The 25,138-nt window shown below is 44.2% G+C and overlaps 2 protein-coding genes and 1 long non-coding RNA gene across 10 annotated transcripts; 1 reads left to right on the forward strand and 2 right to left on the reverse strand.

The window, feature by feature from the left end:
* The first annotated feature begins 877 nt into the window (after positions 1-877).
* On the forward strand, positions 878-14,209 carry LOC111853325 (uncharacterized). Of its 4 annotated transcripts, none has more exons than XR_011993074.1 (6): positions 887-1,017; positions 8,073-8,454; positions 9,779-11,265; positions 11,698-11,846; positions 12,827-12,902; positions 13,052-14,209. It is a non-coding gene; the product is annotated as an uncharacterized lncRNA (long non-coding RNA). The 4 variants fall into 4 exon arrangements; XR_011993073.1 differs by having other exon boundaries at positions 9,779-11,250; XR_002840435.2 differs by having other exon boundaries at positions 9,779-9,914.
* On the reverse strand, positions 1,173-9,908 carry cacng8b (calcium channel, voltage-dependent, gamma subunit 8b). 5 transcript variants are annotated; one of them, XR_002840434.2, is made up of 7 exons: positions 9,771-9,907; positions 7,070-7,311; positions 6,465-6,692; positions 3,921-4,004; positions 3,693-3,833; positions 2,511-3,429; positions 1,173-2,097 (listed from the first exon to the last, which is right to left on the reverse strand). XR_002840434.2 is itself a non-coding variant. In XM_023830074.2 (6 exons), the coding sequence occupies exons 3-6, from the start codon at positions 6,688-6,690 to the stop codon at positions 2,567-2,569; spliced, it is 1,314 nt and encodes a 437-aa protein (XP_023685842.1). In that variant the 5' UTR covers positions 6,691-6,692; positions 7,070-7,229; positions 9,771-9,908; the 3' UTR covers positions 1,173-2,566. The 5 variants fall into 5 exon arrangements, 4 of the variants coding, with proteins under 4 accessions (XP_023685842.1, XP_023685840.1, XP_023685841.1 ...); XM_023830074.2 differs by having other exon boundaries at positions 1,173-3,429; positions 7,070-7,229; positions 9,771-9,908; XM_023830072.2 differs by having other exon boundaries at positions 1,173-3,429.
* Positions 14,210-14,822: 613 nt separating the features above from the next.
* cacng7b (calcium channel, voltage-dependent, gamma subunit 7b) lies at positions 14,823-23,411 on the reverse strand. Its single transcript, XM_023830026.2, has 6 exons — positions 23,317-23,411; positions 20,830-21,025; positions 20,490-20,576; positions 19,049-19,189; positions 15,747-15,892; positions 14,823-15,324 (listed from the first exon to the last, which is right to left on the reverse strand). Exons 2-6 carry the CDS (start codon positions 21,023-21,025, stop codon positions 14,872-14,874), a joined length of 1,023 nt encoding a protein of 340 aa, XP_023685794.1. The 5' UTR covers positions 23,317-23,411; the 3' UTR covers positions 14,823-14,871.
* Between the last annotated feature and the right edge of the window lie 1,727 nt (positions 23,412-25,138).

Consider the following 25,138-nt stretch of genomic DNA (forward strand, 5'->3'; position numbering starts at 1 on the left):
GGGAGCCGAGAAGGAGTCTGGCTACAGAAACGTCCAAGTTTCCATGGCGAAGCGACACACTGGCATAACACACCGACACACTGCCTTTCCAAGCTCTTCCTCACATGCCCCCTTTCTGCCGAGCGGCTGCCCCACCGCAGATTTACAGCCCAGCATGAGAGCCACTTTGATAAATGTCCTTAGACATTTAAATATGTGGACATGTGGAACCCAAATATGGAAACATGGCCCCTGGAGAAGGACATTCAGGTAACCGGAGTTATCCATCACAGAGAGCGACCCTCCCCTCTGGGGTTGTGTAAATCGCTGTATTTCATTTCGCTCCTCCTCAGTAATCACGATACAAGCCAACGTCAGCCCCAAGACTGAGAATCCACCCCCACCTTCAAGTACCCCGTTCAGTCCCGTGTTATTTACCCCTGCCCCCCACAGTCCATGAACCTGGATCTTTATCCCTATTGGTTTCAAATTAACCCCCCAGCCCTCTCACATCCTGTAAAGGGACACTTTTTTTTGCGATGAATGCGGTTCCTCACCAGTGCATGGTTATAAGGATACCCACTGATTTGTATTGGGATTAATCACATTATTGCGCTATGTTATGAAACACTCCACTATTAAAATACCCATAAATAACCTGCAAATGATCAACATTAAAAATAGAAGATTACCATGGTAAGGAGCACATCAGCTTGGCCAGCAGAGGGCAGTGATTCTTGTTTCATGTCTTCTCCATGACGGGATGTTTTCCCAAATGGTGGGAGACATTTCCATGGAGTTTTGAAATCCTTTATATTGAACTCATATTTCAACCATTCCTCACACACACACACACACACACACACACACACACACATCACTGTACAAAGTCCCTGATAGAATATCAGAAGAACTCAGTTGTTTTCACACATATTCAGCAGGGCATTAGATGACCATAAGTCAGACAGTCACGTTACGACTATTGCTTCTCCATTTCAGTCTTCTGCTTTTCCTAGAAGGAAATAAGCACTGCTCCAGGTATGTGACTTTGCTTCTTTCTTTTAGTACAAATTTCATGCAGTACAGTCTCTCAGCTCCGCAGTTCATCAAATCATTTAGCTATGTATACTAAACCATACGTTAACGCTATATGCATATTTATGCTGCCTCTGTGCTACACATTGTGACTCCACTCCAACAGTATTAGTTTATTTCCCCAAGACTTTTTCACATCAAACAGCGTCTATTCATGTATATATTTATATAAGGACAAACAGAAGGTCAAATATATAGAGGTATTTGCTAAATCAATGGCAGTCTGAATTAATTATGGTGTTTTTTTCTTAGTAAATTCACTGAATGTTTTGATGTTCATATTATTTATATAGCAAGGAATAATAAACAAAAATATATCCCCACCACATTTAAAACTGCTCTAAAATTATATACGTTTTACCAACGTTATCAATATATTTATACATAGCATATACTTATATTGAATTTATATTGAAATCTTTTAAAATATTTTTCTCCAAAATAATTTTTCCCATATGCATTTATATCTTTTTTGTAGTCCCTGCTTTTCAGTCCCATTAGAAATGGCAGCAGAGTCTGGTGAAACAGTGTATCAGTGAAACAGTGTATCAGTGTGTCAGTGAAACAGTGTGTCAGTGCAGCAGTGTTTCCCTGTAGAAGGATACGCTCATTGGTCATCAAAACTCACGTTTACAGTGATAGCCAAAAGCCCGCAACAATTCCAAATGATAACGATAAAAAAATACTATTACTGTTACTAATAACAAAATGAACAGCAGTACAGATAAATATAAAAGTCATGATATAGACAACACTTGTCAGTCACTAGTTTAGTTTCTCTCAGGTAGGTTATTCTACCAGTCATTATAGTTAATGGAATTTTACCTGTTTTATAAGAAAAATTGACAACTTCTATTAACGTGTTCAAATTCAACCAAATAAAAACAATTTCACCAAAAACATAATAGCAATAACAATAATTATAACAATAGCAATAACAACAATTGCAATCATTCGCTCAATCTCTTGCTCATATACATCGATGATGACTTTATGTCACTGCGCAAGGAATCAGTTTGTATCCTTCAAAAACAAAACAATAAAAAAGTAATTTAAAAAGCATTATTTCAAAAATTAACTTCGCAAACCAAGATTAGCACAACTATTGTAAGAACAACAATAAGATCTTATTAAATCTGAGACCATAAAACCTATTATAAAGCACAAAAATGTGTTCTCTATTAATGGTACCACACTGTAACTGTCAGTAATTAAAGAGTAAAAAAAAAATGGCGTTCCAAGTATAACAGTAATTGTCACATTAATGAACTAATAATTTTCAATTAAGCAATAAACATTGTGGTGATTATGCATCATAACAAAAATGACAATTTACTAATTTCTGCGGAATACGGTATCTAAAAAAGGGGAGTGAACACAAATGAGGTACATATAACTCTCCCCTGGTGTGGCTCTACACGCTGGCTAATACCTACCATCACCCTTGATATGCCTCACAGTCATGTCCCTCCGTACTCCTCGATACGGCTGTCTACACTGGTGTTGTCTTCCTATTCAGGGTGTTTGAATTACCACTCTCCCGCTCTCTCTCTGCTTTGCCTAGTCTATCGAGGGTGCCAACAGCCCTTTCCCTGTCCACTGTTGATGATGACAGAGAAGGAGGGGCCTGGGCAGGAGGGACAGAGGCGGAGGAGGAGTTTGGTAGGGGTACATTGCTACTAGATGAGTTTTGAGCCAGTGCGGGGTTGTTGGCCTTCAGCTTGGACAGCGAGGGCAAGGTGCCGCTCAGCATCGCTCCAGACGCACCCTCCTTGGGGAAGCAGTTGTGCAGTTGGTAGAGGGTGGCTCGATCCACTGTCCCGTACATGGGGGCTGTGCTCAGTCCCCCTAGACCAGCCAGCTTGGGGTCCCGCGACAGGGTGTACATGGAGATGTCTCCACCCAGCGCCGAATGGGTGGTGTGCGAGTGCGGGTTGGGCAGGGTGGCGACTGAGATGGGCGGAGGGGCTGGCTGGGGAGGGAGAAGGCTTGAGGGTGCGATGCTGAAGTTCTTCCCGGCGCCGACTGGCGAGGGGTCACGGGAGCGCGAGGGCTCGGTGGAGCGGGAACTGGACCGGGAGCGATTGCGGAAGCGGTAGCTAGGGAGCCGCAGCACGGCGTGGGTGGTGCTCTTTAGGAGGTCGGTGCGCGAGCGGCAGCGCAGCTCCTTGTTCTTCTCGATGTAGATGTTGACAGCCAGCACCCCAACCATCTCCGCCAGGATGAAGGACAGGCCCCCGAAGTAGAAGGACCAGCCATAGGAGTAGTGCCACTTCTTGTCCTCATCCTTTTTCGGGGAGATGTCACCCAAAGCCGCTGAGATGTACACTATTACCCCTATGATGTTGCTGAGACCTGGAATCGGGGGGGGGGGGGGGGGATTTGGGGGGTGTGGCAGAGGCCCACCAATAGGATGACAGGAAAAAATCAGAGACGGTTAGTGTCATAAAGCTTAAGAGGACAGACGATGAAGCAGCAGGTGCACAGTTGGGGGGTGGAAGATTTAGGGGGTCACTTGATCACAAATGGAGGAGCCAAGAGGCATGATGGGAATGGTGTGGAAAGAAAACCATGACCAAGCAGCAAGAAATGGAAGTGTCTGTAATCCCTGAGCTTACCTGCAGCCACAAAGAGAATTCCGGCACCCAGAACAATGTTCCTCTTGCTCTTGTAGAAGCGACTGGCAGCGATGCACACTCCTCCCGTTAGCAGGAGAATAGCGCTAAGGATGGGGAAGATGCTGGATGCTCGGACCACGCCTGCGTGAGAAAATAAGGCATAACAAATTCACCCTATTTTTTCATAATTCAACATCCTATTGACCAGCTATTGACCTCCGCCCTTACGTAAAAGGTACTCCGCCCCATCGTGGTCATAGTCAGCGTCTTCAGGGAAATGATTGATCTGTGAGCACACTCCTCTCTTCAGCCCTAGGAAGGAGAGGTGGAGGAGAAGAGAAAATTAACAACAACAGCTAGAACTTATTTGCTATTGGGGTCCCTACGAGACAAACAAGAGCAAACGCCACAAGACATTTTGAGTGAGAGGGAAGATTAGTCTACTCAAGGGTGCATTAACTAACTCATCTATCAGTAAGTAGGAGCGATCGGTTTACAGTGTGGTCTGGCTGTCCGTTTTATCTGAAATGCGTCGTTCTACAGTCCATTTTGTGACACGTGAAGGCATATGGTGACTCAGCATGAGACTGCAAGGTTAAAGATGCCCAGGCCATGCTTGGTCCAGATCAGTCATTCTCAAATATTGATACAAAATATTTACGATGCAATGAATGTACAATGACAAAGTCGCCTGGCCAGCAGTGTTGCTGTCATATGCGCAGATACAGGACTAGGGCTTTGATTCCCTCAATCAGCTGTGTGTGTTTAGCTTTTGCATGTTTGTCTCTGCCCAGGTTTTCCTCCCACAGTCCAAAAATGTGCTGTTAGGTGATCTGTCTTCTCATAATTAACCATTGTGTGTGATCCTATGTCTGAGCGTCTGCTCTGTCAGAGACTGGCACTCTTTCCTGGATGTCCCGTACCTTGTGTCCTGTGAAGCATCGAGGATGCCCTGGGAGAAGCTCCAGACCAGACACAGTCCTGAACTGCATACTGAGTTTCAGATGGACTGCGACGTGTGCAGTCAAAAAACTAAGGATGCTTATGTGGGAAAATGTAAGACTAGGTGCAAAAAACAGTGGTATTTGTCTTTTATTTCAAAGGCACTTATCGAATGTGAGAAGTGCACTTACGGTGTAGCAGGAGCGAGCAGACATGTTCAACAAAGAAACACGGGAGTCAACCGAAGACAGGCTGCTAAAACTGCCACAGAAACTTGCATCTGTTGTCTTGCCACATGCGCATCCCTAGAGAAGACAGCGCAGACAGCCCTGTTCCCATTTTATGGGTGTGCTTCAAAATGAGATGCAGCATTTTGTGTGACATGCTGAAGTCTCCATCCGTTCCCTCACTCTCTGTAGCATTGAAAAACCAACCGAAAGTCACCGCGTGCAAAACCACGGCCCTTCAGTTTCCCTCACATACACAGACACCTGGACATGCAAAACGGGAGGATCAGTAAACCCACTGAGCCTTGAAGATTTACTGCTGACAGACAGATGGACTGTGACGAAGAAGGGCGCTGATGGACACATGAGCGACATGATGAGCTGTGACATGCAGCGGGAGGATGAGATGGGCATGTGTTAAGCTCTTGTTTTTTCACAGCTCTCCATAACACAATCTGAAAGAAGAGACAGGAGGCAAGAGGAGTGTCACGTCATCACAGTCCGCTGTGGCTTCACATCATGACTGCTGCCTTCTTGTGGCAACACAACATGTAACACAATCCCTTCATATTCACACAAAGAGCTAAGCTCCCCTAACTTAAGGACACCAGCCTTGCATTTAACACCTTCACCATTCATAAAAACCAAAGCCCCTCATTCAGGTAAAACTGCACCTCATTACAAACTCTCACACTCGCATACATTTGCATTAATAAAGCCACTGTACCATATTTTTCTAAGTGAAAATTTACTGCTAAATAAATCCATATTAATGCAGTCACATTTAAAAAAAAATGTCTGATTAAAAAGGTTCTACATAAAAGGCAATGTTTAGTTTTTCCTGATGCTTTGCAGAAGTAGGAGGATGCCTTCGTTACAGATAGACGCCATAAATAATCACCAAAATCAGGTTGATTCTGTCAGCCAATCACACACCATTATGTTCATACACACTGGTCAAATGAAAATGGACCTTAAAATGGATTTTATTGGTTCACAAAAATGACCAGCTTGTTCCATTTAAAACCCCTGGCACAAGAAATTATCAAAATTTACATATTTCGGGGAAAATTCATGGCCCATGAAAGACCTTCTCATACACCCTAAACATCAGGAGCTCCAAACTGAATAAAAAAATAACAACAACAATTATGGTTAAATACCATAATTTACCAGTTAAATACAACCACACTTATCCCAGCAGACTCCAGTGCAAAGAACAGCCACCTCCACCCAAACCTCCAACTGCAATGACTCGACCTCTAAACTGAATCAAGAGTAAAGCTGCACCTGAATGACAAAGAGCACAGCAGTTCCAAAAGCAAGCAAAGGTCACCCCTTACTGAGTGATCTTACCAAAGGCAGCTGTTGAACAAGCTAACCTATATGTTTCTTTACTCACTAACAAATGCCGTATATTTTCCAAGTAACCCTTTCATACTGTGAAAGCCAACTCCAACAAAGACATTACACATGGGTCTGGATCCTGCTATGGCTCTTGATTCCCCTGGCAGCCATCTTGGCTCAATTTCCCTACCAAAGCCCAACTGAGCTCACGCTCCCAGACCAGCCCTCTCCTGGGAAATTAGAAACGACCTCTGACCTTCGAGGCAGCAGATTCTCCAGAGGCCAGAGTGGGTGAGCGCTCCGGGGTCCTTCTTGTCTTTGTTCTGGGACTCATCCTGTGAGGAGTTGGCAGTGCTGTTGCAGATAAAAGCCCGGGCATAGAGCCAGTAGTCAGTGCCGATGGCCACAGTCATCAGGCCAAACGCAGCGAAGGCCCCGACGATGGTGAGCAGGATCTGGATCCCCTTCTCACACCACACCATGCCTGACCAAGCAAGCGACAGCAAGGCAGAGTGAGGCGATGCAGAACCAACAGAAGCTAAATAAAAACACCGCAGAATTATGAATGATAACCATAAACAAGGGAAGTGACCAGTCCGCCTGAGAATCGATGCACAACAATGAAATCCATAATATTAAATAAGTAACACAGTCCTACGAATAGCTCAGACAGGGACCTGATAACACTTCTAACATTGTTGAGCATGGAAAATAATACCAACCTGTAAACCACGATGATGCAAAACAAACAGCAGGTGGCGCAATGTGAAATTACCAAATTGATAATCACGATTAACTACAAACATTTTAAATGACTATTTTTGTGAAATTTTGCAAATCAGGTTCTCTTAAAGTCATTACCTCCAGGTGAATCTCTCCCTTTCCCCTCAATTTTGAATCCGTTTCCTGCTTCGTCAATGAAGAATGTGCCGTCCCCTCAGCCCAGGCAACATCCATCGACTGGCCTCCCTCTCTGGATCTCGCCTTTATTCCTTCTCGCTCACAAACGCTCAGTCAGGACCTGTGTGAACACGTAGCCCACTCTGCTCGCTTGCGCTCTCTATTCAAATGGATTTTTCCCTGCTAGGATCATAACTGCTTTCCTGAAATGAAACAAAGGATAACAGACGACAAGATTGCAAAATGTTTGATGGCAAAGGTGGCTGATTGTGGGAGACTTCTCCATAATGTCAAATGGCTGTCCTTTCTTATTGTGGTGAGACAAGGGACATATTTTACCATCTAATATCCACTAGAAAAGAAATGCACTGCGCTACAGATATAAAGGAATACAGACAGAGTGCAAGAGAGAGAGAGAGAGAGAGAGAGAGAAAGAGAGAGAGAATTAGAGAAGGGGAGAGAGTTCTTATTTGTTACTATGGCAACCCTGAATTGCAAAGCCTACATCAGAATAGAGAGACTGATTGAGAACAAAATATGACTGGGACAAATTTTGCTTAGATTACATAGAACAGGGAAGGCTGACAGATCTTGGTGAAGAAAACATTAAAAATGCTTGCTTGCTTTATATGGAATTGCTGAGTATTTTACAAGTATAGGAATTATGATAAAATGTCGAATGAACAGATCTTGTATCATTTTAGGTTAATCTGTTGTTCTTTTTCAGTACTAAGAGAGCCATACTGCATTTTAATCATTTATGCAATTCTCCTCTAGTAAACTAAGAGGAATTATGCACTAAAATACTGTCTTTGATATTAATAATGTATAATGCAATATGGTTTGGGGGGTAGGGGGAATGGGTTACATCAATTTTGCCTGGCAAAAGTACAGAAAAGCAGAGCAGGCTTTAAAAACATGGAAATGACCTCACAGTGGGTTTCATCTGTCTCACTTTTTTCAGAGTCACCCCAGGGTCAGAGAATCACTATGTGTGTCTGGCACTCTGAGAAAAAAAGCATGGAGAAGTGGAATGATGAGCAGTGAGATTAAAAGATCCAGAAGAGCAGCAGCATCTCTCAGTCACCTCGTCACCACTTCATTTGCTCCAGTGTATTTCTACAAAGAAACATCCCTTTATTACTGCGAGAAAGCTTTCATGTTAGCCAACATCTTGGCCTTGGGGCAGGATCGGAAGGACCAGGAGGGCTGCATTCATCCCCCTAAAAAACAGACCCCTGTATTTCAATTATTAACTTGTCCCCCCATGTGATCTGGCATGTTTCCTAGCTTCTCCATCATTCCGTCTTCGTCAAGGTGCCGTTTTTGCAGTTCTTCTTTTGCAGGTTTGGATATCCATTCCATTCATTTCCCATTAACACAACACAGAATTGCGCCGACGAAATAAAATGAACAAAAACAATGCGATGCTCCTTTAGTGCGCACGTCCAGTTAATCCTTCTACGTCTTCAGGTTGGCATGTTATATTTTCCAATAGTTTAAAAAGCATCAGCACCACAGACACTTCAAACGGACGTGCTCGACACATGGCGCTTAGTGAACGCCGCGGCTCGGTTCACTGGATTTTAGACAGATATTGCTGATAGATACACAATCATGTTCCAATAAGCTATTTGCATTCCACACTTTTACTTCACAATACCTAAGGAAAGTAGCAAAAAGCCTAAAAAAAGTTAATGCTTCGATTCGTACAGTCCACAATCTTTGTGATTATGGATCTGAGACAAAACGACAGTAGTCTGTTTTCCAGTTAACAGCACAACATTGCATACAACACTAATACTACATTTTACCCCTGCTGACGTGTAACGGAAATATGCTACGCTACAGGTTTGCAAACGGACAACACTGAAACGGCGAAGTATGGAAAATGACCGTGAAACTAAAATGAACATGAGGAGGCGTATGTCCCCTTTTTAAACGCATAAGCGATTTTGCATCAAGTACAAGGATGCCCCAGGGGTACAGCTGAGATCTAAAGAGTCTTTATTTATTACCGTAGGCTACTTTTATTGCTCTAAAGATGCATAAAGCAGGTTAACTGCGACAACAAGTGGAAGCGTTGAATAAATGTACGCGTACTGCAATGCATGCACATGGTACACAGCAAAGAGCACATATGCCATAATGCATGGATGGAAACGGACGTATTTGCTTGTACGGCCAGTTTGCTTCAAAATGCAAACAAAACACTTTCGGCGCACGAAAACCTACCGGGATATTTCCGCCACTGTATTGTTCAGATGTATTTGGTATAATCCGCATTAATGAATTGCCTCCGACACTTTGCTGCTACGCACAAGCGATGTAGGCTATATGTTCGTATTTGCATATTATTATACATTTCAGCCTGTGATGATTTAGCAGTAGATAAATTATGTCCAAAGCAGTTATATTTCCCTCCCTACCTAATAACCCACCGGCCTACTTCTGCCTTTATATTAACGTTACGTGAATATATAATTTGTAATGCATATTGTAGGGAGAGTTACCTTGTACTGTATATATTTATTTATTGTATAGCGGCCGTATGTACCTGAGAATGTGCAATAAACCAGCGTTCATTCATGCGGTGGATCCATCAGCTCTGTCACAACAACGCGTAAAATAGTATTTTTTTTTTATGAATTATGATTCTTACCTCCCCAGTTTGTATTGCTGTAGCCTTGATGAAGAGCGGCGGACTTCGGCGGAGGAGAGCAAAAGAGACGGGGGTGGGCAAAAAAGGACGGCAGGATCGAGGCAAGAAATGGGGGAATGAGGCGATATCTGATGGAAAAATCAAGTATGTGGAAAGCATATAGTCATTTAACAAGTAACAGAAAACGGCTAACAGGAAGTAATATGTGAACTATGCATGCACAAATGCACAAATGCATGCGCATCAGCACGGATTTCTCATGTGGCACTATGTGTACTCTCAGTCAAAATGTGTCCCTGTATGCTTTTCTTGTTTGCTTGTCTGTCCGCCTGTCCGTCCCCTTTCCTTAGCACAAAACAAACCCCGACGTAAGCAACTCCGATTGCATCCGATCCTTGAAATAATGGAGACGAATCGAAACAAAATCACCTTGTGATTTGGGCACGTTATGAAATATTTATTAAACGCTCAGTTATATATACAGCTATATTAATTAATTACTGTTTCATCATTGCACCGGGATATTGATACGCCTATTTGTCTTGGTATTTACGTGCCTGTTACTAACCAATTGTTACTATTATCATTGAATTGGAAGATTCAATAAGAAGCAGACTAAAAGATTCTTCCCATTGAACCTAACACATCTCCACTATCTTTTCCTTTCCAATGACATGCGGCTCTATTTTGGCTGTCGGCGTTAACACCTTATTGACCACAGTCTACAGAAAGAGAGATGTGGGGGCAGGGGGCAGCACTGAGAGAGCGTGGGTGGAATGGGACATAATAGGGACAAAAACCTCAAAGGTGATGAGTACGATGAACGAAAATGGAGTCAGCATGTGCGCAGGAATCTGGAGGGATGCCTCCGGAGTTAGTTCATTATCACCCTTTCTCGCACGTGCAAACGCAAATTGGGACTTCGGGGTTAAAAAGAAAAAATCGCAGAGTCCCGGTTATAGTGCTGCTTCTGGAATTTAGCAAAAATAAATAAATAAATAAAATAATCCCCTTTGTTTGAATGCTGCATATGAAAACGAGAACGTTAGAATCGATCGCCGATTAACCAGCCTGTCCAGCATTTTCAAGTCGTATAAAATATCCTCCGCAAGAAGTCCCTTGGAAATTCTGAGCTGACAGGTGCCCTAATCATATGCGTTGGGCTGCGTCAAAGTGAACCGTACTTATGGACTCTAGATTCAGTCTAATTTGCGTAATAAGGGTTTGTATTTTTATAACGGAATAGACTGTACAACCTGAATTTTGAACTGTAACCTTCATAATTTTTATTTCACTTAGTTTCAGCATCTTTCCTTCTGCCCGCTCTCGTGTTCTCTTTCTCTCGTTCTCTCACTCTCTCTCTCACACACACACAAACAGAGAGAGAGAGAGAGAGAGAGCGCAACAGCATAAAAGGAAACTGCAGCCAATTTAATATGCATGGAGAAAAGAAGCGTGAAAGACGAACAAGGAGTAAAAGGTCTGTCGCGCCGCAGTAAGGACACAACTGCATCGGCGGACACATTTTACGCCTGTGCGCAGATAAAACATTTATGCCACTGGGTAGCTACACGTAGGCCTAAATGTAAATATTAACCCAGCACGGCTTCTTAATAAATTCTTTTAATTCATATTTTTAATAACGCGGAATTCATAGCAAACAGATCTATACGCTGCATGCGCAAGTTTGGGCTGTGATTGGCAGCACAGATACACGCACCGCATTTAAATTAATTCATCCGCAAGGTACCCTGGGGCTTTGGAAGTGAGCAAAGTTTGTGTCAAGTGCGAGCTTTAGTCCAACACACCACTGCATTGCAGTATGGCGATGAACACGATTAATTCAGCCTCTTTGTGGTGTAGGCTATCTAGGCTACCAAACATATATATTTTTAAAAATATATAGGTACTTTCATGCGTTATACAGGTACGTGTAACTGTGAAGACAGTTGACCGTTGTGCAGAACATCCGTCCGTCCATCCATCCATTTTTCAGCTGCTGATCCAGTACCGGGTCACAGGGAATCACCTTGGAGCAGATGTCAGGTCTTTATAGGATGCACATGGACAGATGAGGTAATATTATATTCACTTCTAGAACCTTGTAACTGTTTCCAGGTATTGTTTTTTTTCGTCAGAAGCATTAAAAATAAAACATATCTAGCAGCAGAGTTAAGCTGAGAAATGTCTTTTATCACCCAGATGTTTTTATTTAACAGTCCACTCCAGTCCCCCGTCCAATGGAACTTCCATATCACTGATAACCATAACATTAAGAATCATCGCGTATGCAAGTATTAATGGTCTCTCTGATTGTGCTAGTTATTACAATAAATGCCAAATAAAAGACGGTAACTGTGAAAAATAGGTACAGGTCTCAAAATACGCACAACTCCACTACGTTGTGAACCAAGAGGCAAAGAAGAGGACATGTATATACAGTATATATATATAAAGAGCGCCCGAGAGCAAGTTTACAGCGTCAATGATGTGAGTATTTGGCTTGGAGACTGAAGTGGACGACGAAAATTAAAGTTAAACAAAAAAGACTAAATTTTACATAAAATGCTCCGAAAGGAAACAAGAGGCCAACGATTAAAATAGCAGTGACGACGTGTGACAGGTGCACGGGAACCTTGCGTTCATTACCCGCAGCGTATGAAACAGCGCCTCTGGAGTCACAGAATACGGTGGTCACAGAATTTAGCGTTACCGATGAAATCACGGTGCAAACACAGCCCCTTAACGTAGTGCGTAAGTCTTTGCATACTTAAAGTAATTTAAAACGAGATTCACACATTCACTGTCTTCCGTTTCTCTGCCATATTGTTGCCATATTGCCATAACGTACGCCCATCGTTTGCAGCAGCAAAGAGTCCCGATTTTACAATAACAGTAATAAGTATCAGTAGCCTATATACCTTACATTGTAGATTTTTATGATCACCAAAGAAATGTAATATCTCAGTAATATATGTGAATACACATCTATAAAGCGCTTTATATCTGAGTGCATTAAACCAAAAGCTGCAATATATTTTTCTTGACTATTTTAGTGTCATCCATCATCACAGTGAATCTTTCGAGACAAAATGGCATCTTGATGTGAATCATTTGAGGATTCAAAGTAAGGTATGGGGCACACTGAGAAGGATCCTGTATCATGCACACAGCCTGTATAGGCCTATAGTTATATGGAAATCATATTCTCTTGATTAATATACAAGTCCTACTCTTATCACAATGAATATGCCTTCTTTCTGCATGTCTATGATATTCAGGCCCTGGTAGATGACTACATGCTGACGACAATAAATGACTGCAGTCAATGTCACACTGCCTCCACCAGAGGACAGTAGAGATATACGTATCCTTTCAATGGGCACTTGGGTCATTGATTCAGCGAATGAATGAAATGGAAAGCAGCGTTCCTGGCAGTGACCTCTCAGGGCTTGATATAAAGTACTTCTGGGTCCATGAAATTGACATTTCCAAATGAAATTGGACAGCTTGTCTTAAACCATCAGCAAATAGGTCAGATATGCTGTAGCACAATATGAATGAACACAACTTGAAGTCACCTGTGAGGCAGCATGAACCCTGACTTGGAAAACTGTATTCTTAAAAAGAACAATCTGGAGAAAAAACATAGTAGTTAAATAGTGGAGTCTAAATGCACTGGAACTGTATCAGTGAGTCAGGCAGCCTGTTCTGTGCTGGATTGGAAATGACCTTGAGATTCCGCCGCTCTAGACAGATTGGGCTCGATGTTCTCTGCTGACATCATCTGATTTTCAAACGCTGCACGTCCTTCATTAGTGCCTCAGGGCACAACATTGCACACAGATACATCTAAGAGGCCATGTAATGTTTCTGTTCATCTCAGGGCAGTCAGATGATACAGTATGTTTTCAATCTCACTCCATGTAAAGTATACAGTATGTTAGGATTTATTTAATATGTACATCATCATCATCATCATCATCCTTGTAGACAGATCCTCACTATGAACAGTAAATTTATTCATTGGCTTATAAGGATATATAAACTAGTACAATAATTACAATGTAAAATGAATGTTTCTGACTTCCCCTTTACATTCCCATGATATCTTCCTTTCAATAAATTAAGTAAGCAGTTATGGATCTTTCATCATTATCGGTGTGAATATTATGACAAGAGACAGAGGATTATTGATTAATGTTTTGAGTGGGTGAATGAATGTAAATGTGACACAGTGCTGCCTTTCATTTCTATGAAAATGATGTTTGACACTTGCTACGGTGGCCCAGAAGTGCAAAACAGAACCAGTTAAGGAAGCACTTAAATAACAAAAACAAAAATGTTTCTGAAAATGCAAATAAATAAAGGAATAATGAAATAAAATACAAAACGAAGAGAAAATGTGAAAATATCAATTAAACAATTTTCTTAATCTGTGTGTTTTCTCAGTGTTTTATTCATTTTTAGTATTTTCCTTTATGTTTTTGTGTTTTCTTATGATTTTTAACACTTTCTTAATTTCTCACTGTGTAGTGTTCTGAACTGCAGCCGCACCGCAGTGAAGTGTCCCATCACTTGTCAATAAGAAAAGCGTCATTAAAAGGATTTGCCGTCATGGAACATAAACATTATGTTACAATGAAACGCTGTTTGCCAGGCGGAAGAACAATGAAGGTCCTGTATCTCATAATATCATAATGAAAAATTTTTAAATGATATCATTGTCATTAAAGAAAAAATGAAAACAAATGAAATATACACCTGAAAAGGAATAAATTTATAATACGAAATAAAAACACTGCATCTACAGTCAGTTCAAGTGCTGTATGTACAGATTGGTATGCATATTTTTCATTTCTGCCTGTGTATGTGTTCTGCAGAGTGATTCCCATGCGAGGCCGTTCTCTCTACTTTCACTTTTCATCTCTTACTGCAGAGTATTTCTGCAAATTTATTCCTAAATGCTGAAGCCCCCCCCCCCCATTCTCCCAGCCTCTCACCAGTAAAGACCCTCTGCTCCTCCCCCCCCCCCCCCCCCCCCCATGGAGTTTATGTATTGCACTGTCCCCCCGTGTCACACCCCAGTCTGTGCCCTGCCCTAACAGGGAGAAGCCCCCATCCGCAGGTGTGTGGGGTACCGGGGCGGAGGCCCTGAGGAGGGTGGCATGGCCAGGGGCAGGGTCTGGGTGGAGCTGACGGGGATGGAGCTGGTGTGGGTGGAGTGTAGGGTGTGAGAATGGGACGAGTAGGCGGGCGGCAGCGGGTAGCCGACAGTAGGAGGACCCACGGAGGCGGCTGTGCTCTGCTGGGCTTTGTTCTTGGGTGGGGGTGCAGGGGGGGTCGTCTGATTGAGCTGAATGGAGATGTCGCTGGAGACCTCGGAAGCGCTGCGCCCCCTCTGCGTGGGAGGCCACGACTCAGGATGCAGGAACTGCCCGCTGTAGTCGCTGCACTCGGACAGGCGGGGGCGATAGAGCGCTGGGTGCGGCCGGCACATCTCCTCCTCCGCGTAGCGCTTCATGAAGAGGTAGACCGACATCACGCCTGCCCCCTGCAGGGTCGGGAGAGAGCAACATGTCAGTGAAGGGCTGGCCAGCTCTGTGGGGCACTGCAGTACATTACCATAATAATGCTGACAGAGAGGAAGTGTGTGTGTGAGTATATTTGTGTCGGGGGGGTTTCTATTTCAAGTAATATTAATCCAGTATGGAGGTCCAAGATCTCCAGGGTAGGTTATTTCCATGAGCAGGAATGTGTATTGCTGTTAAATTAATATGTTATTTTAATTGAAATACGATTTATTGAGTCCAATTCCCAATGTGCTGCCATACATCTCCAAAGCACATTTTATGAGTAAAATTAGTGGTAAATCAAAGGTTATATCAGGCCAGTTTGGGATTACAGTGCGAGCCAGTCAGGCTTTAAAGCAGATTCCGGGGGGAAGGGGTACTGTGCCCAATATGGCCATCTGACCTCTTTCAGCAGGAAGGAGCTGGCGGCGAAGGCGAAGGACCAGCCATAGTGGTAGTGGAAGAATTGCTCAGGCTCCCGGGGCCGGTTCATCACCTCGTCGTTAATGCAGGAGATGTAGAGCACCAGCCCCACCACCAGACTGAGCCCTGCAGGGGGACGGGAGTGACCTCAGTGAGGGTGACGCCAGAAGCCAGCAGTTCAGGAGGACGGGAGTGTCCTCAGGGAGCGTGACCCTGCAAGCCAGCGGCTCGGGGGTACAGCAGTGACCTTGGGGATGGCGACCCCATTCGCCAGCGGGTCAGGGGTACAGCAGTGACCTCAGTGAGGGTGACCCTGCAAGCCAGCGGCTCGGGGGTACAGCAGTGACCTTGGGGATGGCGACCCCATACGCCAGCGGGTCAGGGGTACAGCAGTGACCTCAGTGAGGGTGACCCTGCAAGCCAGCGGCTCGGGGGTACAGCAGTGACCTTGGGGATGGCGACCCCATACGCCAGCGGGTCAGGGGTACAGCAGTGACCTCAGGGAGGGCGACCCCATAAGCAAGCAGCTCAGGGGGATGGGAGTGACCTCGGGGAGGGCAACATCGTAAGCCAGATGCTTGGGGGGGTGGTCGGTAAGGCAGCAGTTCGAGGGGACAGACGTGACCTCAGGGAGGGCGACCCCATAAGCCAGCGGCTTGGGGGCCGGCAGTGACCTCAGGGATTGTGACCTCGTAAGCCAGCAGCTCAGGGGGAAGGTAGTGACTTCAGGGAGGGAGACCCCGTAACCCAACAGCTTGGGGGACTCTGCAATCGCTGAGCTATGCAACCTGCATCTCTAAACGGTCAAATCTGTGTGTGTCAGATTAGGGTTATGCCCATAGAAATCAATTGAGAGTCCCCATAAAGAATACATGGACTGTGCACGTGTGTGTGTGTGTGTGTGTGTGTGTGTGTGAGCAGGTTTACCTATCCTTATGTCCCCATAACCTGATAAATATCCGTTTTTTTTTCCCTTTTGGGGACCGGTTTCCTGGGAAAACTCCATTTTATAAAAATTGGTGACTGTTATGAAAAAACTAAAAATGCATAAACTCTTGTATTTTGTTAGGTTACTTATGGTTATGGTTAGGGCAGGGTAGGGCTTAAGGTTGTCATAGTTAGCTTTAGCATTTTTCCCATTGAAATGAATGAGCGGTCCCCATAAGGATATGTTTACCCTACAAGTGTATGTGTGTGTGTGTGTCTGTGTGAGAAATGTTCTGTTGTTTGCTGGCCACGCACAGTGGACCTGCAGCCCTTATTTTGCCTTTTAGATGTTGTTTACCCGCTGCTGCTCACAACCACTAATGCTACATTATTGAGACAGTTCAGGGTCAGCTACGTTTCCCCAGGGTACAAACAGACAGACCCATGTGGGGCACAGGCCACGAGCAGCCGGCCACAGCCCCATAACTCCCAAATGAAATTTCATAGTAATAGCTTGGGAAAGACAGTGAATCGCAGATTCAAGCTGAATGAAAGTAATTAAATGTAAAACATACAAATGCAGGTTGCTCTGCTACTATGGCAGTGAGCATGATTTTCACTGTTTAAATAAAAAGACGGTCGCCTCTTGTTTCCTTTATTTTTGAAGCTTTTCATAGTGGCACACAGTTCCGGTAGATAATCACTGGGGGAATTCCAGCGCTGTCCCGCTTGCATAGAGTCATTATGTATATCGAGAGTGAGAGCAAGAAAGGCCATAATAAAATGAATGCCAGAGAAAAGATATTGGAATCAGGAGGATAAAATGACGCATGCATGAACAGCTGCGATGTGCAGCAAAACAAGGCTAAAACACTTGTGAGTGCAGCTGAAAATGGGAACCAGATCACCAGTGAAACGTGCGTGTGTGTGTGTGTGTGTGAGCGGGTTTACCTATACTTATGGGGACACAATGTCCCCATAACGTGATAAATATCTGTTTTTTTTCCCTTATGGGGACCGGTTTCCTGGTCCCCATAAGGGAAAACTCTATTTTATAAAAATCGGTGACTGCTATGAAAAACTAAAAATGCAAAAACTCTTGTATTTTGTTAGGTTACTTATGGTTATGGTTAGGGCAGGGTAGGGGTTAAGGTTGTCATAGTTAGCGTTAGCATTTTTCCCATTGAAATGAATGAGTGGTCCCCATAAGGATATGTTTACCCTACGTGTGTGTGTGTGTGTGTGTGTGTGTGTGTGTGTGAGACTCACGCTGTGTGACTGATGCAGGTGAAATGCAGGTCACTTCAGCATTAAATGATGACTGTTACCATTTATATCTGTATCTGGATGGAAAGGAGCTGCCCTCACTGTGGACCCCGCAGGGCAGAATTCAGCTGAGTGCTGACACTAAAATGCTTGTATTAGCAGTAAAGAGCAGTTAAACTCCATCTGCAGCCGGACTGATGGTTAAATCCTCAGCATCGGCTTAGTTCGGCTTTCAATACGGCCCGGTGACGTCACTGGGAGCCCGTGGCTTCTGCTTCAGCACCACCCACCCATTTTGTGCAGCCTCGCTTTCAGTGGGAGCTGACACAACCTGACACAGGCAGAACGCAGAGGCCATGAGGCAGCGAGAGCCTGGACAGGCTGCCAGGTCCTGCAGAGCACTAACACGCTTTAATTTTCTGGCTGAGTGGAATGTTCACCTGGCTGAAAACAGTAGTAACACACAAACACATTCATGCCGGATTGACAAGCCTGTGGCCTGATTCGAACCCGTAATCCTGACAATGTAGGGCCATCCTAAAGGGCCCAGGAGCCACTGCCCCCGGTGGGCTCTCCCCCATCACTTTTAAACACCTGACTGCTCACTTTGGACACCCTGATAGACGTTCAAATTTATGCAAAGACCACTGCATTTAACAGACTATCTACAGAAGAAAAAAGACTGTCGATGTGTACAGTGTATTGAGGATGGCCTGAATGTTTTGGGGAGAGCAGCAAGAATCATGATAAGCTAGTTACCTGTCAAGTATACAGTACCATAAAAACTGATTAGCTGTGATTAAAAAAAAGGTTAGGACTGAAGTGGTAATAAACAGGAAGGTATTAATCTGATTCCTACTGTAAGTATAACAAATGTTTAGGTGTTAAAGGTACCTATCGGGAAAATTGCCAATATTTTTCATTTGGAAACACAAACATTTCACAAAACTGGCATTACATCAACTAGACTAGTGACTGCTAACTAATCACCGCATGTGTCGTCAGCCAGTTAGCTAAAGAATGCTATCCTGCCATGCAGGTGTTTACCGAGGGAACTGCTGAGGATGTTCGCAATTCGGCTGTAGTTACCTGACAAGATGAAGAAGATTCCCGAGACGAAGGCCAGGATGGTGCGCTGGGGGCGGATATGTCCAATGTTGCTGATGACAAAGGCAGTGAAGACGAAGAGCAGGGAGACCATGGGGAAGGGCGTAGCTGTCCGCACCATCTCTGACAGAAAGCACGAGAAAGGCCAGAGCATTGAGCTCTATCCGTACTCCTGATTACGGTGTGGAAACATGGCATGAAACACATGCAGCTTCTCACAGAATGACAAAAAGCCAATGTCCATCCCTCCCTCCTGCATAACTGCTTATCCAGTAAAGGGTTAGAGTAAGCCTGCAGCCGATGCCAAGGAGCACAGGGCATAAGGCGGGGGACACCCTTGCCAGGATGCCAGTCCATCACAGCGCATGGCCAGGGGACACCCTGGAAGGGATGCCAGTCCATCAAAGACACAGGACAGGGGGCACCCTGGATAGGATACCAGTCCATCATGGGGCACAAGGCAGGGGGACACCCTGGATAGGATACCAGTCCATCATGGGGCACAAGGCAGGGGGACACCCCTGACAGGATACCAGTCCATCACAGGGCAAGGGACACCCCTGACAGGATACCAGTTCCTCAAAGAGCACAAGGCAGGGAACACCCTGCACGGGATACCAGTCCATCACAAGACAAAAGGCTGGGGACACCCTGGATGGGATACCAGTCCATCACAGGGCAAAAAAAAACCCAAGATGCAGCTAAATCTATACTCCGTTATCTGAGTGTAACTGGTTCCTAGAAACCACCCAGATAGCGTGAACTGGAATATCATGAAACTATTTCCATTTTTTTTTACGGGGAAATTGTAATTTGTTCCAGGTCCATCCAAGAAGCTCCAATTAATCTCTCAAAAATATCCCTGACACTCCTGTTTCAGCACGATAAAGAACACTGTAAACACCAATTACTTAATCATTAATGAGAGAATAAATATGTATTTGTGTATAGGTATTTATGTTTATATACATTCTTTGCAGTACCATCTGAAGTCAGAGATGCAATAGTCACATTTACATAAAAACGAGAGACTAAAACAATAACATTTACCTACTGTAGGTTCTTACTGTAATGTTATTGAAACATTTCTCTGAGTGACTTTGCTGTCCTCAGAATCCAGTAGGATATGAGCATTAATATATATGATATAATACACACATGCACAGACATTAATATGTACAGCTCACTCAGCTTAAGTGCCAGGGAATAGGTGTAGTAAATGTATTTGCTTGTGCCTGTGATGGGAAGGTTGCCTGTTTAAATCCTGTGGATGGCAAAGTGATTTCACTGCTGGGCCTCGGAGTGAGACCCTTCACCCCAGAGGCTCTAAGGACCAGCTAGCCCTACTGTATCTCCATTCTCTGTCGCGCTGCATAAAAGCACTTGCTAAATGAACAAAGGTAGAAGGAAGTTACATGCTTACTCAGTATATTAGCTGTATTTTCCGTGGTAATCTCGATTTCTGGCTCCGTGAAATACTCGGAAGCGACACACCTCCCCTTCTCACTTCCTGGTGTAAAACGAGAGAGTGCAGCTTTCAGAGTAATCCACACAGACATGGACACACACCTGCATATACATGCATGAGTACCACACAATGCAAGCACACACAAGTACCTGCATACACACACATGCAAAACCATACACACACAAGTACATACACGCACACACATGAATGAGTACCTGCGCGTAACACCTGCACACAAACACCTGCATATGTACACAGCCTTCAGACTGGCAGGGCGGAGAGGAGAGGAGCTCACCTGCCACGAAGCAGACCCTCCACAGGCCTGCGTGCAGCGCCATCTTCACCTCCAGGCTCTGGTTCTGCTGCAGCACGATGCCCTCCTCCATCAGCAGCCAGTAGTCAGTGGAAACGGCCACGCCCACCAGCAGCAGGCCGCAGGCCCCGAACACGGAGGAGAGCAGCGTGAGCGCCCGGCTGCTGCACGAGCTCATCTGGGGGTGGGGCAGCAGAGAAGAGCCCGTCAGCACCGTCACCGCTGGGGGGCGCCGCTCCCCCGCCGCCATGCCGGGCTCCGGCTTCAGTGTGTAAACACTGGTGTGGACCATCTGTCTCGCTGCGAGGAGAAGCCGCCACACGGTGACGTGACGCGTGAGTGTAGAGAGCCGCTCGCTGGAGCAGGCGGCAGAGACAGCGGCGGCACGAGGCCAGATTGCCAGCAAGTCTCAGCATCTCCAGCGCAGGTGACGACGCCACAGTGACACCAGGGTACAAGCTGGAGGAAAACCTTCATGATGAAGCAATCGTCAACATCTGTGTCCTTCATATGGAGAGGCACAGATACTGGGGAAGTCATCTGTCTGTCTGCCTGTCTGTCTGTTTGTCTGCCTGTCTGTGTGTCTGTGTAGATATATATGCATATACCTATAAATTACATAAGTATTCTAAATGAAGCTCATTTGCCACTTAGTACCACCTGCAAACAGTTGCAACTTGTCCCTAGAGCCTTGTGGAAAAACGCATTTCTTTTCCAGTGAATGGTAAACTAATGGTGAACAGTGCTTTGTGTGGGAGGAACAGAAGTCAGAGGAACAGCTAGGAGGGAAAACATTGGGAGAAAGAAGCATGGAGGGGGGTGTTGTCTGAGATGTTGGAGCTGTTCGCCTTGGCGGTGCTGAAAAGCTCTGACGAAATGAGTCGGTGAATAAAAGAGAGCGAACGCGGCCGTTTCTCTGCCTCGCGCTCACAGTCTGAGGGCTTTTGGTTTTCTGGCAATTTTTGGCGTAACAAGAGACCTCGATTTCACACAGGAATTACAGCGTACGTCTTTAAACAACACTACTACAGGTCTCTTTCATATGAAACAAAATCTCACCTTCACAATAATTCCAAGTAAAATATATTAAGTAAAACATTTTTTTAAAATCTAATAATATAATCATCTAATAATAATCGATTATTAATTGTTTAGAAATGAAAAGAGTAAGCAGCAATGTGATATGAAAACTGCATTAAGGTGAACTGTTTGAATCTTGGAAATAAACCTTCTGTTTGCTAAATTTAGGAGTAAAGTTATTATTATTAGTTATTTTTATGATGGCTCCCTGTCAGCTCCCACAGTGAACTAGGCAGCCTTACAGTGTCATGCGGGACATCGGAATGATGCGGATTTATTTGTCATATATTAAATACATCTGTCAGGAGACGTAGGTCAATGAAGGAAAACGGTAGGTCAGATATTACTAGGGGAAAATGCAAAAAAAAAAAAACAAAGAAGAAGAAATCGAAGGAATCGCCAGAAATATCATGGATGCTACTTTCGGGAAAGACCTTGGCCCAAATATAGGGGTGAATATAACTATAGACACCGTACACACACACGATTATTTTGTGTTAATACTGGAAAGTGTTAAAACATTATAATAAACCTGACCCCTCCCACACACGGCAATAAAGCAAACACAACTGAACACAGTAAAGAAAAACTGCACATATGCAGGCAAAGGTCACACACAGAGACGCACACACGCACACACACAGCAGGCTTAAATGACAAACTTAAAATCGGACGCGCAGTAAACGAGAACTAGCGTTTGACACGCACAAGCACGCAAAGATGTAACACACACACACACAAATGTACGTACACGCATAAACACGCGAACACACACACAGACACACACACACAGATAGACACACGCACACAAACTGACGCCTGGCACCAGATATTAAAGTAACCTGTGCTCCATGCAGAAGCTCATCTTCTAATAGCCTCCATTGCCTTCGCCACACTTATTGCACACCGTGTTCATAACATCTCTCTGCAAAGCTACTCATTTCCATTTCGTTTAAGGGCAAATGCGGAAGAGCCAGTTTTGTTACAAAGGAAATTGTGGCGATCTTGATAAACTTAACAATGAATGATAATAATTGTTCAATAACCTCCTGTCACATTCGTACTTAAAGACGGATAGTAGAATAGAAGCGAGATAAAACACGTAAAGGAAATTTATTACGCAGCGACTCATTCCTGATGTGAAGAACACGTATAATATCCATATATGTATATGCCAAATCTGTGCCTAGAATACTGTCTTTTTTACCTAATGTGTTCAACATATTTTCCATTTACCGACATTCTACAGCCTGATAAACGGGCATTTAATAAATGTGCTGTACATAGGCTATATACCCCTTACAGTGTAATTAATGTAACATTGATTAATGAGACATGAATATCAACTGGAATAATAAAAATAGTTAATAAAAATAATCGTGCCCTCACCTTTAGAGGAAAGCCTCTGAATGGTGCGCTCGCTGAGAAATGCCGAGACCCTCGCTTGAGGGACGCTTGGTGGATTTTGCAGTTCCTTGCTACTCTCTCTCTCTCCCTCTCTCCCTCTCTCGTGTGCGCGTAACACGCCCCCTTCCTCTATCTCTCTCTCCCGGCACTGCGGAGAATTAGTCGAAGGAGCCATACTATAGACCAAGAATATAAAGGGGGAATAAGCACAGACGGGCGAGCGAGAGGAGGGGAAACAGGCCTACTTGACAGAAAATCACAAGAAACGGAGGAGAACTTGACAGCGACAAAGCAGAGGAATGTAAGGGAGAAGATAAATGAAGAAGGTGACTTGACTGAGCGTGGCAAACATAAAGAGACGACTGGAAATTTAGAAAGTAAAAAAATAATAAAGTCAAATATTCTCAAACAGTATCACCCTCATGTTTAATGCGCCAACGCTCATTCTTCCCTAGAAAATATGGAAATAATTGACAGAAAACAAAGAGAAAATATATAATATCCAAACTTTTGAGAACACAAACAGCATCTTGTACAAAAACACACACACATTAGAATTAGTTTATTAATTTACCGGACCATAGTAGCCATGCATGGATTGAATATAAATATGCTATAAATTAAACAGCCAATAATTGTTAAATTATGTATCAAATTACACAGTATAAGCATATTCCTCCTCAGTACATAACCCGAAAATGACAAAGGCAGATAATTATAATGAATATATATTTTTTTAAATGTACATGTATTAACCAGGGAAGATTAGAATGGCACGTTCTCAATCCTTGCTATCCCCCTTTTTCCGCTCCTGCCACACACACTCCCCCCAACCCACATAGCTATTTTTAGAACTGTGGTGGGGAAATCCTGTATTTTTAGCAACGATAATAATAGCAACTTACGCGCAAACCTTGACCTATACGGAAGAGGACAGTGTAATGCGCGTCTTATTAGCATATTAGACATTTTGCGATTTCCATGTACGCGCGTTTGCAGCGATCTTCACAAGACCAGCAGTGATGAATTTAGTGCTGTAGTGGAACATGGTGCAGTGCTGTGATCGCTACTGAACTGCTTTCAGGGAAAATCATTGACAGGTATCTTTCCACAGACGTATATATGTCTGCCTTAATGTTTAAAAATAAATAATGTGTACCCTATTCCAGGTGAAGGCTACAGTACCAGTATGCCAAGCAGGTCAGACCAGACCGCTTTTTTCCAAAACCACAGGCTCTAACTTGTCCCAGGGGATCCCTCTAAATTCCCAAGCAGGCTGGGAGTTATAGTCCCTCCGGCATGTGCTGGGTCGGCCCCCAGTCCCCAGCCTGGAGGGAACATGTCCAGAACAGGTCCCTCAGGAGCCGACCAGGCGGCATCCTTGTAAAAGGCCCACACCACCTCAACCGGCTGCTCTCGATTTGACAGAGCAGCATCTCTATTTCGAAGTCCCTCCAGTTCTCTGAGTCTGACAGCCCTGCAGAGAAACCTTATTTCAGATGCTGGTACTCGCAACCTTATTCCTGCAGTCATTACCCAGAGCTCTTGAGCTGAGGTGAGGATAAGGACGTAGACTGACCGGTAAACCGTGAGCCTCAGCTGACAGCTTAGCTCTTGCCTCGGCACCACACACTTGTTCAGTGTCCCCAGAAACGCAGGGACAAACCACCTGCCTGTCAATCTCACGTTCCCTCTCCTCTTCAGAGAGGTCAGAGTGTATTTGTTCATATTGGTTTTCTCCTAGTACAACTATGACAGCGTCAGAGGGGGTTGGAATAAAAGGAACAAAACAAAAACATTCAGC

Source organism: Paramormyrops kingsleyae, chromosome 9, assembly GCF_048594095.1.
Source record: "Paramormyrops kingsleyae isolate MSU_618 chromosome 9, PKINGS_0.4, whole genome shotgun sequence".
Taxonomy (NCBI): domain Eukaryota; kingdom Metazoa; phylum Chordata; class Actinopteri; order Osteoglossiformes; family Mormyridae; genus Paramormyrops; species Paramormyrops kingsleyae.

Bases quoted from the DNA above. Each gene is read 5' to 3' on its own strand.
- cacng7b (XM_023830026.2), bottom strand. From the start codon at position 21,025: ATGAGCTCGTGCAGCAGCCGGGCGCTCACGCTGCTCTCCTCCGTGTTC. The intron at 20,577-20,829 runs GTGAGCTCCTCT...GTTTTACACCAG, and splicing joins GAGGGTCTGCTTCGTGGCAG to GAAGTGAGAAGGGGAGGTGT. The intron at 19,190-20,489 runs GTAAGCATGTAA...GCTTTCTGTCAG, and splicing joins AAATACAGCTAATATACTGA to AGATGGTGCGGACAGCTACG.
- cacng8b (XM_023830074.2), bottom strand. From the start codon at position 6,690: ATGGTGTGGTGTGAGAAGGGGATCCAGATCCTGCTCACCATCGTCGGG. The intron at 4,005-6,464 runs GTCAGAGGTCGT...TCTCCTTCCTAG, and splicing joins GAGAATCTGCTGCCTCGAAG to GGCTGAAGAGAGGAGTGTGC. The intron at 3,834-3,920 runs GTAAGGGCGGAG...TTTCTCACGCAG, and splicing joins TGGGGCGGAGTACCTTTTAC to GCGTGGTCCGAGCATCCAGC.